The 17,477-nt window shown below is 36.7% G+C and overlaps 1 protein-coding gene across 2 annotated transcripts in view; it reads left to right on the forward strand.

Moving 5' to 3' along the window:
- Positions 1-17,477, forward strand: part of LOC114046242 (transmembrane protein 255B-like) — a 134,328-nt gene that overhangs the window by 7,202 nt on the left and 109,649 nt on the right. For both annotated transcript variants that reach the window (XM_027866501.1, XM_027866500.1), the window contains exon 2: positions 5,708-5,850. In XM_027866501.1, coding sequence (XP_027722302.1) covers positions 5,708-5,850 — 143 coding nt within the window. The remainder of the gene's footprint in view (positions 1-5,707; positions 5,851-17,477) is intronic.

Consider the following 17,477-nt stretch of genomic DNA (forward strand, 5'->3'; position numbering starts at 1 on the left):
GGGATACAAAGGTGCCTAATATTTTGACTATGGTTGATACTTAAGAAATGGTTGTTGAATAACAGAAAGGTGTTTATATTTTTAACCTTAAGAACCTACAACTAAACATATATGACTGGTTCACATTCTAAATTCAACATGGACAATAGAACCCAGAATCTGCAGAAGGTCTATTGAGCATCACAAAGAGAAAAGTTGGCAGGAATGTGTGTGACCAATTCTTGTGCTAATGGTTGGAATAATTAATGTCCATCAGCCAGTCAGTCAATAAATATTTATTGGAACCCATGCTCTTGCTCATTGCTCTCATGTTCTAGGTCTGGAGAACACTGGGCAACAGTATGGGGATGACTTGAGAAGTAAATTCATAGGAATTTGTGGACCAAAGGAAAGTTCCAGCTTCCATGGTTAATCTAACATCTGTTTAATCTATATATGGATACATTCGTAGAACATTAGAACAGAAAAGATTTAGACATCATTTGGTCCAACCCCTTCATTTTTATATCAAATATTCAATTTTCATGGATATCTTTTGTTTTTATACCTTTTTTATCAAATATATAGCCCCCTTCCCTATCCAGAGGACTATCTTTTTTTTTAACAAAGAATAAAAAAGGGGGAAAAAGCAGTTTAGCAAAACTAGCCAATAAATCAAGTCATTCTGACATTATAGGCATCGTTCCATACCCATAGTACCCTACCTCTGCAAAGAAGTGAGATAGACACATTTCCTCATCTCTTCTCCAGAGCAGAGTTTGATGATTATACATTCAAGGTTAGCTTTTTGTTCTTTCCATTTACATTTTTGTGATCATTGTGTATGATGTTTTCCTGGTTCTGCTTACTTATATACTTACTATAAGTCTTCCTGGGCTTCTTTGTGTCTATCACATTCTTAATTTCTTGTAATGCCTTATTTTATATTACCATAACCTGTTTAGCCATTCTTCTACTTATGAGCATCTATTTTATTTCCAGTTCTTTACCATTGCAAAAAGTGTTGCTATAAATATCTTCTTGTATTTAAGGATGTTTTTCCCTCTGTCTTTGACCTCCTTCTTTTTACAGGTGAGGAAACTGATGCCTAGAGAATAAAAGTGAATTGCCAGTATCACATGGGTAGTAAGTAGCTAGAGCTGGGATTTAAACTGAAGTCCTCTTGCTCCAAATCCAGTGCCCTTACACCTTGGGTAATTAGGCATTAATAACACATTATGTTCTTGAGTTGATTCTTAGGGCTTTTATGTATAGAGAGTATCTCATGATGAATTTTTCAAAAGAAGCATATGCTGAAGAGGGATTTGACAGAGGAAACAGAGGTGGCATCACAGTAGTTGAGTAGAGGGAAGTTGATTCAAGGTTAGAGATCCCTATGGAATATTGCACCAAAGTGTGGGAATAAGCAAAGGGCAAGAAAAATGGAGTTTGCCTGGGACTTGGGGAAGATGTACTATACCAGTTTTTGTCTTGTTTCTGAAATAAATGGTCACTCCTGAAGAAGACTTTGTTAAGTCATTTAGATTAAAAAATAGAATGTTTTTTCCTTATATTAGAAAAGTTATTTTGATTTTACCTATTGATTTATGCTTTCATTTAATTTATTTTTGAATATTTGTCAATTAAGCTTCTTTTCTCTTTGCTGTTAAACCCTCTATGAAGCACTTTAGATGTGTAGGTGTATATATTTCTGGTAGATAGAAGTAGTTATAACTCAAATGAAAGATTTTCCCCTCAAATTATAAAGGGAAATAAGTCACAATTCCAAAATTAAAAGTCTTATAATAATAAGGAGAGAACACAGTATTTTGCCTACCATATAACTTGCTTTAAAATTAAGCTGAAATAAATTAGATACAGCTTATAGGGGAAAATAAATTTTTTCTTAGATCGTGCATGATGTATTGCTTATTTATCCTCCTGAACAACAATAGCCTCTGTATGAATATGTGGTATCTTTAATGCAATTATGCTGATGTTTGTGATTTTGAGGTATAGTGGAAACAATAATGTATTTGGAATCAGAAAACTGAGGTTCCCAAACTAACTCTGTCACTAAATATCTGTATATCTCAGACAAGTCACTTAATTTCTCTAGGCTTGAGTTTTTCCATCTATAAAATTAAGAGACTGAGGCTAGGTGGTCTTTAAGGACCCTTCCATCTCTAAATCTATGATCCTGTGATTTCTGTAAAGTCTTACTCTACTTAATGCAAAACACAGGCTAGACACTACAGATACAGAGACAAAATGAAAACAGTCCTGCCCTCAAGAAATTTACAACCTACTGAGTATTATACTATGATCATGCTTTGGAGGTAACTTTCCATTCCTGAAGGCTGTGCCAATGTAGTCTGAGTTCTACTGAAGTTTCCCAAACTGGAAAGTCTTTAAGTATAATTGACCTTCCATTGTGTGTTGATATAAAGAGATCCAACCTAGGTAAACCTGGAAAGGCTCTTCATTGGAAGGTTAGTCACCAGATGATGGATATTTCAGTGAACAGAGCTCATGAAAGGTGAGGACAGGGCATTGTAGTTTGTATGGGAGAAGGAAGAGAGTCAGCATGGTTTGAATTTCAGTAGAATGTAAGCTCCTTGAGGGCAGAGATAATTTAGTTTTTGTCATTGTTCCCCTGTGCCTAGCACATAGTGGGTATTTAATAAATGAGGGGCAGCTAGGTGTTGCAGTGGATAGAGCACCGGCTCCATATTCAGGAGGACCTGAGTTCAAATCCAGCCTCAGACACATAGCACTTACTAGCTGTGTGACCCTCGGTAAGTCACTTAACCCCATTGCCGAGCCCCGCCAAAAATAAAATAAAATAAATGCTAGGTGAGTGATTGATTATAATATAGTACTCGGTAGAAGAAAGATTCGTTAGGCCAAGAACTATCTTAATTCTGCCTTTGCCTAGCACGGTGTCTGCCATAGAGCAGGCATTCAAGAAATGCTTGTTGAATTCAATTGAGTTAAAAAGCATTTTGTATGTGTCTATGTGTGTTGTATGTGAGAGTATTTTAGTATGTGTGACAGGCAACATGACTTAGTGGATAAAGAATTAGAATCAAGAAGACCCTGGTTCATATCCTTCCCCTGACACATACTGAGAGTGTGACCCTGGGCAAGTCACTTAATCAATCTCTCTCTCTCTCTCTCTCTCTCTCTCTCTCTCTCTCTCTCTCTGTTTTTATGGTGATACCATATGGTTGCAAATCATATGGAAACAGAGAACCAAAATTTCACATGGTCCATAGGTCACTGGAGAGGTGCATGGGGAATGTAAATGATCTGCAGTATCTTTCCAATAATAACTTGGATGTAAAGAGGGGTGCAAAAGACATTATCCAGGAAATATATGAGTGGAAAAATGGGTAAGCCAGTCCTGGAGCAGGGGCAAAGTATAACAAATGGACAGTCCAAGTGCTGCCCTGCTACCTAAGAAACTGTTAAAACACTTAGAGATGGGATTCTTAATCTGGGGTCCATGGACCCCTTGGTTAGATTTCATTAGCGGATAGGAAAAAAATCATATCTTTTTTTCAATATAATTAATTTCCTTTTTAATCCTATATATTTTATTTTGTGCATTGAAAAATATTATTCTGAGATGGGGTCCATAGGCTTCATCAGACTGCCAAAAGGGTCCATGACTCAAAACAAAATTAAAAGCCCCTGATTTAGAGGAAGGTCTTTATTGTGTTGGGTAGATAATTTGTAGATGCTTTATGGGAAGACATGGACAAGAATCCTGTTAGATGAGAAGGAAGGGAGGGAGGACCAACATCTATGAAATTCTAGATCATTAAAATTTCCTGGAAGGAGCATACTGATGAAATCATGTATCTTTGGAACATTTAAAACAAGAAAACTTTATGTTGAGGGGAGGGGAGGAAAAGGAAGGGGGAGAGAGAGAGAGAGAGAGAGAGAGAGAGAGAGAGAGAGAGAGAGAGAGAGAGAGAGAGAGAGAGAGAGAGAGGGAGAGAGAGAGAGAGAGAGAGAGAGAGAGAGAGAGAGAGAGAGAGAGAGATTGGGATTGAATGTGTTGAATGTGTGGGGATCTAAAGAACCATAAACCTAGAGGAACCTAGAATTCTCATTGGAGAGTGGGTCTTAGATGGAATCTATCTAGTGCAGTAGAAGCTAGATAACAGAAAACACACATACTTTTAGGGTAGCTGGAGAAATATAATTTAACCTAGACTGTAAGAGAAAGACAAGGACACAAACTACATAGAATTACCTGGTGGCCAGGGAAAGTTGAACTGAGAACATTCCCCAGCACTAGAAAGAACATATAGATTTATTGGGGACCTAAGAACCATAGGATCATAGATCTAGAATTGGAAGGAAACTCAGAACCCATATAATCTTAGCCTGTCATTTTATAGATAAAGAAATGGAGACTCAGAGATTGTGACTTGCCCAAGTCATATGAATACAGGGCTTGTGAATTATTCCTTGCTACATAGTAAAAAAAGTGCTGATAACTTGTTGATTGTCTGGAAATAGGCTGGATGGCTAGAAGTATTCAGATTGAAGGACCCTAGTAAAAATGGTTTCCCACGTTGGACAATACTGGATTCTGTTATTAACAATTGCTTACCTGTATAGGGCTTGCACCTTTAAGTAGTCTTGCTACCTGTAGAAAAGCAGTTTCCATCACACCCTCAAAGACTGGCTTGAAAGTGTGCTATATAACTCACTGTGAGGAGGGGTGTGTGTTCTGGATGATGTAGCCCAGTGGGTCAGCAAACTATGGTCCAAGGGTCAAATTCAGGCCACCTGTTTTTCAACAAAACTTTATTTAAAAGTATAAAAATCATCTTAGCTTTCCAGTCATATAGAAATAGGCAGAAGACTGTATTTGGCCCACATACTGCAAACCCTTAGCCCCCGTACCTTGGGTTGGTGGCAGTAAAAGGCAAAGATCCTGATTGTAACTCAGTATTATTGTTCAGTCATGTTCAACTCTTCACAACCCCATTTGGAGTTTTCTTGGCAAAGATATTGCCGTGGTTTGCCATTTCCTTCTCCATCTCATTTAGGCTATGAGGAACTCAGACAAACAGGGTGAAATGACTTCCCCAAGGTCACATAGCTAGTAAGTCTGAGGTTGGATTTGAACTCAGGAAGACGAATCTTCCTAATTCCAAGCCCAGTGCTCTATCTACTACATCACCTCGCTGCCTGATTCTACCTCAGTAGGTCCCTGCAAACTAGTATAGCCCAAGTATTCACTTATGATTTTGTCTTGCTTCCTATGTTTGAAGGTTTGCCTGATGAAGTTACTTCCCAAAACTCTTGACTCATGTTTACAAGTCATGTGAACTCCATGAAAGAAGAGACCATGTCTTGTCTAATCCTTGTATTTTCCCCAGCACCTAGCATAGTATACTGCATACAGTAGTTACTTAATATTTGTTTGCTGCTTTGACCAAAAGTCTTTCATTTTAGAACAAAGAACACAGCACTACATTATTTTATTAAGTCAATAGTGTTGTTTGACCTCTTAAATGAACCTAAGATGGTTGGTCTAGCTCTTCTGGATAACTTTCCCCCAAACTGTTTATTTTGCATTAGCAGATATATATGAGAAATACATTCGTAGCTCTTTGAACATGTACCATGTTTGTTAAAACATTTATCTTTGCACCCATGTTATTTTATTTTTAACAGCTTTTTCTCCCCCTCACCTCTTCCACAGGGCAGTTTGCAAAAAGAAAGCAGATTTCTCTTTGGTTTGCTGTCTCTCTGCTGGTGGCATCCATCTTCATACTGACCATTGGCCTTGCAGCAACGACCAGAACTGAGAATGTGACTGTGGGAGGCTACTATCCAGGAATTATTGTGAGTGCAGCACAGGTGTGCTTGGGATGGTGTGCCAGAAGGTGCCATTTGTGGTGTGGACAAGGAAAATTCACATTTCTTAGAGCCTTTTCTAATTGTTTTGTGCTATGAAATTGGAAATTAAAATCACAGAAAGCTTATGGTCCAGCCCATGTGTCTGGGTAATACTAGTTTCAGATGTTGATACAGAAACCACCCCCTCCCCTCTATTACAAAATTACAGAATTTCAGAGTTAGAAGGAGGGTTGAGTGGCCATTTAGTCCAACACATACCTGAACAGATGCTCTCTCCAACATTCCCAACAAGTGTTTATACCATCTTAGCTTAAAGACTTTCAGTGAAAGTAAATTCACTACCTCCCAAAGCAGCTCCTTTTACTTTTGGGTAGCTCTTTTCCTTATATGAAACCTAAAATTTCTTTTTTTTTGTAACTGCTATCTCTTCCTCCCATTTCTACCTTCAAATCTAACAGAACAAGTACAATCCCTTTTCTATAATACTGCCTTCCAGATGCTTGAAGGCAGCTATCATGTTCCCCTTGAGTCTTCTATAATAATAATAAAAACAATAATAATAAGTAGCATTTATATAGTGTTTAAGGTTTGCAAAGTATTTTACTTTTTAAAAAAATATTTTATTTTTAATTTGTGGAATAAAACAAGCATTTCCATAACATAGTACAATAAAAAAGATGATTGTTCATGAAATTGCAAATCTACTATGCACAACTTCCTATTCCTTTGAAATATACATCAAAATTATCATGTAAATTTCTTTTTTAATCCTTTTTTTTCTTCCTTCCTACCCCCAACTGCCCTAGAGATGCCATAGAGAATATATATATATATACATATATATATGCCAAGTTGATATATATATACATATATATATATATATTCTGTACATCTATCTATCAGTTTTTCTGGATGCAGACAGCATCTTTCTTCATATGTCATTTATAGTTAATTTGGGTATTTATAATAGTCAAAATAATTTATTTGCTCAAAGTCATTCTGAAAATAATATTGCTGATATTATGTGCAATGTTCTCTTGGTTCTGCTCATTTCACTCTTCATTATTTCATGCAAGTCTTTCCATGTTTTTCTAAGACCATTAAGCTCATCATTTCTTATAGCACTGTAGTATTCCATCACAATCATATATCACAACTCGTTCAGTCATTCTTCAATTGATGGGCATTCCTGCATTTTCCAGTTTACAAAGTACTTTCCAAATATAATTTTGCCATCACAACAACCCGAATATTATCTCCATTTTACAGTTGAGGAAACTGAGGCAAACTGAGGTTAAATGATTTGCCCAAAGTCAAACAACTAGTGAGTATCTGAGGCTGGATTTGGATTTAAATTTTCCTAACTCTAGGTTTGGTGTTCTGTCCACTATACCACCTAGCTGCTTCTAGTTTAATCATCCCCAGTTCCTTCATTCTGTCTTCATGTGACATGGATTTGAGGTTCTTCACCAGTCTGATTGGCTTCCTCTGGACATTCTACAGTTTATCAATTTCCTTCCCAAAATATGGTGTCCACAATTGAACCCAATACTACAGATTTGTTCTGATCCAGAGTAGAGTGAATATACCATGATGATAGTCTCTTTATTTCTGATAGCTATGCTTCTTAATGCAACCCAAGGTCCCATTAGATTTTTGGAGATATCACATCACATCATAATCTCATATTAAACTTTTATACCACTGAAATACCCATATCATTTAAAGACAAACTGCGATCTAACTATGTCTTCCCCATCTTGAACTTGTGAAGTTTTTTTAAATCCAAGTAGAAGACTTTTACCATATTTCTACATTCAGCCCAGTGTTCTAGTCCAGAGGTATAAAACTTGCTGCCCAGAAGCTCCCTTTACAGAACCAGATTAAAACATAATTAGGAAATGTTTAACAAAATAAATAAAGATACAATACAACACAGATAATGTTAACTTGTGGTTTTCTAAAGTAATATGCAGCCCACAGGGATCTGTTCCTATTGGAATTTGATACCACTATCATAGTCCATCAGGATGCTTTTGGGTCTCCAGGTATTTCGGTTCATCATGGAATTCATTGAAATCTTAACTCTGTCCCAGAGCAATTCACTTATCTCTAGACAGTTTAGTGGAAGGCATTTCATGGAATTCCATCTAGGCCAGTGTCCAAGGAGACATTATTTATGTAGCATAGATAGGCCAAAGTAAATTTATTGGCCCCATGGCCCTTCTCTCTCCCTTGGCTTCCTCCTCTAACTCTCCTGGTTTCTTATCATCTATCCTCTGTCCTTCAAGGTTGATTTATCATTGACTAATGCACCTTGAATCTCTCATCTTTGGTGAATGATCCACTTTATACACTTGCAACTATGAAAAAATTCTGGTCAAGTCAAGTCAAGAAGCATTGCTTACTATACGTGCCAGGCATGGGGCTAATAGGCAGGGAAACAAATACAAGCAAAAAGAAAGAAAGACTGCCCTCAAGGAGCTTATAGTCTAACAGGAGAAGACAGCACATAAAAGGGAGCTGACAAGGGGATAGGCAGGTACCTGCCTAGGGGCATGGTGGTGAATCCCAGAGAGTCAGAAGCAGAACAATGAGAAAATAATGAAGGATGGCTGGCCTGGGCCCTTCTGCAAAATGGTGGTTCAGTGAAGAAGTCTCCAATGGGAGTAGGGGGCTGCACGGACAGAGGGAACTTCAGAAGCAGAAAGAGGGAAAAAACCAAACAAACCCTAGTGTAGTACATTGTAGTAGGTATGTAGTAGGAGCAGGGGCAATGCCCTAAGGCAAACAAGTCAATCCTTGGACACAACCTCTGGAGAGCATTCTGCAACAGAAACAGAGAACTTGGATTAAATTCACTCTAGACTATACTGAGTGATGATAATGTCTTACCTTGCATACTTTTGCCTCTTAGAATCTCTAACTTAAAGTTTACTCCAAATGCCAAGTGACACCTTTCCTGATCCCTTCAGCTGACCCCCTCCCTCTCACCAGAGATTACCTTGTATTTATTTTGTGTATATGCACATGTGGTTTTCTCTGATAGAATGTAAGCTCCTTGAGGGCAGAGACCATTTTATTTTTTCTTTGTATCTCTATGTCTAGCACAGTGCCTGGCAGTAGGAGACACTTAAAAATATTTCAAGGTTGATTTATCATTGACTGATGTACCTTGAATTTCCCATCTTTGGTGAATTATCTAGGTTGACAATATAAACCAATATAAATAAAATTCTACCAGATCTCCTTGTGTAAATTCCATTTCCTGTCATTATGTTTTGTTCTTTCCAAAGGTAGAGTTTTCTTAGAGGCTGTGAGGTCGTGAGTGTATACTTTTAAATTTACTGAGCCCTAGTTTCCCCTTTCAAAATCACCTATTGTGCTACATATACTAAACCTAAGAATAAGAAAGAAGTAGAGTGAAATGTACGTGATTTTTATACCTCCTGTTCCTGCTTTCAGAACAGTATTTTTCTTTCAGAAATGTTAAGGGCAATCTGGAAATGAAAGGTGACATGAGATTGGCACTATGTAGACATAGTTAAAATGAATTAAATTAGCCTAGTTTGTTCTATGTAGATTGTCAATATGGATACTTTGGGTCATGGAAAAGCATAGAATTTTAGAACTAGAAAGAACCTTAGGGATGATCTAGTCTGACCCCTTAATTTCACATGTGAAAATATTGGGACTCAGGGAGTGAAGTGACTGGTTTAAGGTCATATAGGTAGGATAAGGAGGGAATGGACCTGGAACTAGAATCCCAGACTTCAGAATCCCAGCTTGGTGTTAATTCCACTTCATAATTCATTCTTCCATTCCTCTAATTGTAAGGGTTTGTTTTCTTTTTTTTTTAAACTTTATTTCCTCAGAATATCTTCAACTCTTAATCATCCCTTTTCCTTAGCAAACATAGCTTTGATGAGTCACCCCTATGGTTTTAATAATAAAAATAGCTAACACATATACTTTTAGGTTTGCCAAGGGCATTTAATCCTTATAAAAACCCTGTGAGGTTGGTGTTGTTATTATCCCCATTTTACAGATGAGGAAGAAGAGACTGACAAGAAGTTAAGTGACTTGACCAAGTTCCCTAGTCAGTGACAGGTCCTCAATTTGAACTCAGTTTAGTTAAAAAAAAAATTTAAAAAATGGAATCTACTCTCCCTTTCACATTGGTCACTGTCACATATCTTCTCCACCTCTTTTCACAGCTCCTCCGTTGGAATGCTTTGGAGAATGCCTTGCCTCTTACTTTTAGTTGTTTTCCTGACTGTAAGAAACTTGTAAAAATGACTTCTTTGTTTATAGATTTTTTTTTTGAGCATAGCCAGCTGCCACTGTTAGCCAGAAGTCAGAATGTAGGCACTGGGGAATCCCATAAGAGGTTCTTCTCTTGATATGCTCTGGCATAAGCATCTTTCAGTACATCCTTTAGGTGAATGTGTGGGTACAGCTGTGAAGAGAGAGGGCAAGGATCTAAGCTGCCAATAGTAAAGGCTTTCCCTCTGCGGTTTTAGAAATACATGATTTTTCTGCAAGTGCATGGAAAAACATTGGATCAACAAATAGTTAGAATTTTTTCTTTAGAAATTTAATTTATTTAATATTTATCCTAATAAGTAATTATTAATGACATTAAAATATAAATAGAATATCATTGCAGATATGATTCTCTAAGAAATATAAATATTTTGGCAATGGATCAAAATATTCTAAATGGAACAAGATTGTTTAAAGTATGTTTTTGGAATTAAATCGTGGAAAGAATGAATTCTCTGTATTCATTGACTTGACAAATGTGTCATTTAAATGACTTATGTGGGACACTAATTAAAGTTCCTGTGTACAAGCCAGCAATTCATTGTAATGAGCTGGTCTTAGGAAGAAAATGATGTCTGTGTTGTAAATGGGAAAATCCTCAGCAGGCTTTCAGAAGTTATTGTTGAAAAATAGTTAAAGAATGAGTCCTATTGGAGAATTATATATTTAAAAAATTGTACTGAAGTGTCTGTGCTGATTTTCTGCTCTCATTTCTTATCCTAGAACAAAGATGAGCCTATTCTTAATGGCAGGGCCAGTAAAGTGGCTTTGGTGTGCTCTAGCAAGCTAGAAATGGAGACTCATGGAACACTGTTGATTGATTGTAGACCATGTATTATACTCAAAGAATATGCCTAATGCCTAGGTCCATAACATATCATGCTTGCTAAAGTTTATACTGGGGTTTTACTGAAGGGTTTTCAGGAAGCATTCTATTGCCAGCATTACAATATGAATTGAAATTTTCTCTTGAGTATTGGACCAATGTCTTTCTAAATATGTGTTGGGCAACTTAAATTTTCTTCCTTTAAAAAAATTTTCCCCAATTACGTGTAAAAATAATTTTTAACATTCTTTTTTTTTAAAGTTTTGAATTCCAAATTCTGTCCTTCCTCCTGCCTTCCCCCCTGCCCCCGAGATGTAAGCATTCTGATATAGGTTATACATGTGCATTTAAAACATACAAAACATATTTCCATATTAGTCATTTTGTGGAAGAAAACTCAAACAAAAAATAAAGAAAGCAGAAAATAGCATGCTTTGGTCTGTATTCAGATGCCATCAACTCTTTCTCTGGAGGCAGATAACATTTTTCATCATGAGTCCTTTGGGATTGTCTTGGATCATTGTATTGCTAAGAATAGCTCAGTCATTCACAGTTGCTCATTGTACAATATTACTGCTGCTATGTACAATGTTCTCCTGGTTCTGCTCACTTCACTCTGTATCAGTTTATGTAAGTGTTTCCAGGTTTTTCTGAAATCATCCTGCTCATCATTTCTTATAGCACAATAATATTCCATTTCAATCATATGGGCAACTTATATTTTCAAAATAAATTTATGAGTGATAACAAGTGAGGGAGAGACAGAGGATAAACACAAAAGCATGGGATAGTGCTATTAGTAGCCTCTGGAGCATTAAAGCTCAGAATGAGCTGAAGGTAATGATGAATGCTGACAACCACAGAAAGAACTCTTTTACCAAAACTATGTTGAAGCTAGAGGAAGATCAGAGAAGAACTAGGACCATTGTTTTGAAGTCTGGAGTAGATGATCACGGATAAAGAAGCAAAGAAAGCCCTATAAGTAGATTCTGATTAGTTCAAGTAATGAATCCCCTGAAGTGCCCATACTGTATATGAATTCACACTATTCTAAGTGATAATTATGTAAAATATGGTAATTATTTCCAGTGCAACAGCAATATGCACACAAATTCAAATAATGCAGACACTTCAGGGGATTCATTATTCACACTAATCAGGACCTAGTTGTACTCAATGACTACAGTTAGCCCTTCCACAGACTGGCATAAGAAATTAAATAGGAATTCTTTAGAATTTTTTTGGAAGCTGCAGATGACACACAAAGGCCAGGAGATGACACAGAAAAAGTCTAGAAACTCAGAAATGCATAAAGTAAATGTATAGGATCTATTATCAACATATTTTATCTTTTAGTACCACAATAATTCAGACTTCTTTGGTATGAAGGGCCGGCCAAAAATTTTTACTTGGACTTTCCCTATCATGGGGGCCACTGTGCCCCTAAGTGCTGCCTGCCCTCCACAAGGTGGAAGGGATAACTGTATTTTGCTTCTCATTTCTCACCAAGGAAAATGGACTTTGGACTGGAAGAAGTGGCCTGGAATGCTCTCACTGTCATCCCCTGACTCCTATATAGACATATAATATACCTGGATTTCAGCAAGATATTTCACAAATTCTTGCATAATGCTTTTGTAGACAAGGAGTAAGGTGGTCTAGTTGAGAATAAACTTAGAAGGATCTAGAACTGGTTGAATGTCCTCCAGACACAAAGAATAGCCTAATATTTTCTTGGAAGGAAGTCTCTAGTAGTGGAGTGTCTAAAGGATCTGCCCTTGGTCCTGAATTTTTCAGTCATTTAATTGGCTATTTAGGTAAGGCAAGGATGGCATGTTTATTAAATTTTTGGTTGTTGTTTGTTCTTTATTCTCAAAGCAGACCATGACTTCAGGAAGGTGATGCCATGACTTGCAAATGAATTGGATTTAAGTGAGGGAGGGCTGTGTAAAACCACCAACCTTATCCTCTCCTCTGGAGCCATCTGGGTCCAGTGGCAAGAGATAGATCAGACTGGAAGCTGAGAGGGTTAGCAGAGTCAGATCTCAAAAGATCTTGAGTGGTGAGAATAAATGGCCAAATCTAATAAAATGAAATCAAATAGGAAGAAAAACAAAATCTTTTACTTGTGAGGTTGATTTAAAAAAAAACAAGTTACAGTATTGGGGCAGACATAGCTACATATCAATTCATGTAAGAGTAATCTGAGGATTTTAGTAAACTTGAATGCTCAATATAAATCAACAGTATGACATGGAAGCCAGCTCCTCCCCTATGCCCCCCCCCACCTTAATGCAATCTTGGGTTGTATAAAGAGAGACATATAATACTTGCTTAGGGAAGTGCTAGTTTTATAGTATTTTGCACTGGTGTATTATGTTAATTTCTGAGTGCTCTATTTTAAGGACATTGATTATCCACAATTAGATTATCCAAGCTAGAGATTATCCAAGGAGGGCAACCAGAAAGATGAAAGGCTAGAGGCAATGCCATACGAATTAAAGATACTAGGGCTATTTAGCCTGGGGAAGACAAGACTCAGTATGGAACTTGATAATTGTCTTTAGGCATTTAAAGGGCTGTCACATGGAAGAGAAATTAGTAGGATGGAAGCTCCTTGAAAGCAAGAATTGCTAAATATATATATAATAGGTATATTATATAGATACATATATAAGCAAAGTAATTATATATGTAATAATTAATTATATGTGCATGTGTGTGTGTGTGTGTGTGTGTAAAGGCAAAGGCAAAACAGTTCCTTTCTTCAAGGAGTTCACATTCTACTGAAGAGAAAATACATGTGCACAAACAAGGAAATAAACACACATACAAAGTAATTTTTGGTTGGGTTTTGGGGGGACATTGTCAGGAGGCAGATAGATGGTACAATAGATTTCTATCACTAGGGTTTGTTTAAATCCAGCCTCAAGTATGCTTACTAGCTAAGTGACCCAGGGAAAGTCATTTAGCCTCAATTTGTCTCAGTGTCCTCATTTATAAAATGTGACTAATAAAGCACCTACCTTCCAGAGTTGTTGTGAGGATCAAATGAAATAATATTTGTGAAGCATTTAGCAAAAAAAAATTAGGAAAGGCCTCTATTAGAAGGTGGCTCTTGAGCTGAATAGTGAAGGGAATTACTAATTTCAAGAATTAGAAGTAAAGTGGTAGAACATTTGCAGCTTGGAGTATAACTTGAAGATTGACTATATCTCCAGTACCTAACACAATACCTTACACATAGTAAATGCTTAATTAATATTTGTTGACTTGATTGAAAAGACTAATACTACTTGACCCCAAAGGGCAGAACCATGAAGAATGGAGAAAAATTGCAGAAATAAATTTTGGTTTGATGTAAGGGAAAACTTCCAATAATTAGAGCAATCTAAAAGTGGGATGGTTTGCTTGCATTTCCCCACCTAGAAATCTTCAAGTGAAGGTGGATGACCATTCTTTGGGGATTTGTTACAGGATTCTTGTTCAGAAGTCCTAATTTTGGATTGTTTCATTAGTAAATTGGTGGAGAGGGAGGGAACAAGTATTTCTTAAGCACCTACTATGTGCTAGGCACTATCCTAAGTATTATATAACTATGATCTCATTTGATCCTCACTATACTCCTGGGAAGTAGGTGCTATTATTATTCCCATTTTACCTTTAAGGAAGCTAAAACAGACAGAGGTGAAGTGACTTGACTAGGATCATACTGTTTATAAATGTTTGAGGCAGGCTTTGAACTCAGGTCTTCATGGCTTCAGGTCCAAGGTTCTATCTGTGGAGCCACCTAGCTGCCTCTGCCTAGTGGTAGGGTGATTACTTTTTTGTTCAGTAGCTCACACAGATCATATACCAAGACATAGAGGATTGCTATGCATCAGTGAAGGGTCCCCATGGAAACAAAAATCATTGCTCCTTGAAGTATTGATGTACATTAAAGTTAAAAAATAGCATGAGATATTTGTCTGCTCATAGACTGTTAGAACTGAGGGGGACCTTAGAGGTCTTTCATGAAGCCTTCCTATTTTAAAAATGAGGAAAATGGTGCCAAGGAATTTAAGTGATTGGCCTAAAGTCACTCTGAAAGTTCAGCATCTGAGCTAGTATTAAAAAAAGCTGACATTTATGTAGCATTTTAAATCTTGTAAAACACTTTATATACTTTACCTTATCTGAATCTCACAGTAACCCTGGAAATTGTGTGCCATGGGCATTACCATCATTGAGCCATGTGAGGCTCAGAAAAGCCACATGGTTTGCCCATTGCCATAAGGTGAGTGCCAGAGGAAGTGTCTCAGATTCAGTCTCTCCTGTTTCCCACTCTAGCCCCTTTTCCAGTACAAGGTTTCCCAGTTCCCAATTCAGTGTTTTGGTTTTTAATTTACAAAGAAAATTTTGGAAAATTCCTTCTTCTTCATGAAGGTGGTTAATTGTTGGATAAAACTTAACACCAGTATTCATCATGAGTGCTATGGAAATAGAAAACCAAGGCAAACTCATTCTGGGAGGCTGTCAGCAAGTGACTCCTTCTTCCCAGCACAGAGCATTTGCTTTCAAATAATTAGTTCCTGTATTTCTGTTCCATGTTCCCTTCTTTCCTAATACTTCATTCATAACTTGGGTTACTTAGATCATATTCCGTAGATTTTGAGCTACATTGTAATGATAATGGTTGAATATTTCTCTAGCCTTTTTTAAGATTTGCAAAGCACTTTCCATTTCATTCTCATAGTAATCCTGTGTGGTAGGTGCTACAGGAATTATTTCCTTCATTTTACAATTGGGGAAGCTGAGCCCCAGAGAGAATACTACAATTACTAACAATAAGAGAAATGCAAATCAAAAACAACTTGACATTTTACCTCTCACCCAGCAAATTGGCAAAGATGAAAGAAGATGGGAATAGTCAATATTGGAAGAATTGTGGAAATATGTAGCTATACCCATAGATACATACTTCATGTCACCAGATGGCATTTATATTTAAATCTTCTAGGCTCTGGGTCCAGTGCAGTATTCATTAGGCCACACTGGGGACTCTCAAGAGATAACAGTTTGGTTAAAAGGAATATATTTTATATTCAGAGAAGGTGCATAGCATATAGGATGGAACACTAAAGTTAAGAGTAAGGAAGAACTGGGATCAAGTTCTACCTTGGACACTTACTAGACATGTAACTATATGACCCTGGATAGGTAATTTCACATTTCTAAACCTCAGTTTACTCATTTGTAAAATGTGGATAACAATGGCACCAACCTAACAGAAATGTCATAAGGATCAAATGAAACAGATCTATGAAGTGCACTTTGAAAAACTTAGAGTGCTTTATAAATGTCAGCTATACTATTCCGAGAGGCATTTTTAACAAAAAAAAACAAAAGAAAGGGGAAAAATGAGTTCAGCAAAAAACCTAACACTTAAAAAAATTCTGACATCTGTATTTTCCCCACATCCTAGTCCTTTGCCTTAGCAAAGAAGGGAGGAATGAACTTTCTTATATCTCTTCTTTGGGGACGAAGATTAGTCATTATAATTTTACAACATTCCATTTCAATTGTTTTGTTTTTGTTTTTCCATTTAAATTATTGTAATCATTTTGCATATTACTACCTTACCCTTGCTTAATTCACTTAGCATTGGTTCATATAAATCTTCCCATACTTCTTTATATATGTCATATCTGTCATTTCTTTTAGCAGTAATATTCCATTACATTCTTGTACCACAATTTGTCTAGCCATCCCCCAGTTGATGGGCCTTTATTTGTTTCCAATTCTTTGCTACTATAAAAAAGTTGCTATAAATATTTTGATGTATATGGGAACTTTCATTATATTATTGATTTGCTCTGTATTTAACGTGATAGTGGGGTATCTGGGAAAAAAGAATATGAGCATTTTAATTACTTTCTTTGAATAATTTGAATTTTTTCCAGAATGATTAGACAAATTCACAGTTTCACTAACAGAGCATTAGTGTTCCTGTCTTTCCATAATCCTTCCAGCACTGACTATTCCCATCTTTTATCATCTTTGCCAACTTGCTGAGTGAGAAGTATAACATCAACATTGTTTTGATTTGCATTTCTTATAATTAACAAGTATAACTTTCTTTAATATGGTTGCCTATAGTTTGCAATTCTTGTGAGACCTATTTGTTCACATCTTTGGATTACTTTTTTCAGTAATAACCTATCCCTTTCCTCTTACTATTGTTGTTGTTTGGTTGCTCAGTTGTGTTCAACTCTACATGACCCCAGGAACTTTTGTCCGTGGGATTTTCTTGGCAAAGATACTAGAATGCTTCACCATTTTCTTCTCCAGTTTGTTTGCATTTTATAAATAAGGAACAGAGGCAAATGGGGGTTAAGTGACTTGCCTAGGGTTACAACATTGATTAGTTTCTGAGGCTACATTTGAACTCAGATCTTCCTGACTCTAAGCCTGGTTCTCT

This window comes from Vombatus ursinus, unplaced genomic scaffold, assembly GCF_900497805.2.
Source record: "Vombatus ursinus unplaced genomic scaffold, bare-nosed wombat genome assembly UNPS02014781.1, whole genome shotgun sequence".
Taxonomy (NCBI): domain Eukaryota; kingdom Metazoa; phylum Chordata; class Mammalia; order Diprotodontia; family Vombatidae; genus Vombatus; species Vombatus ursinus.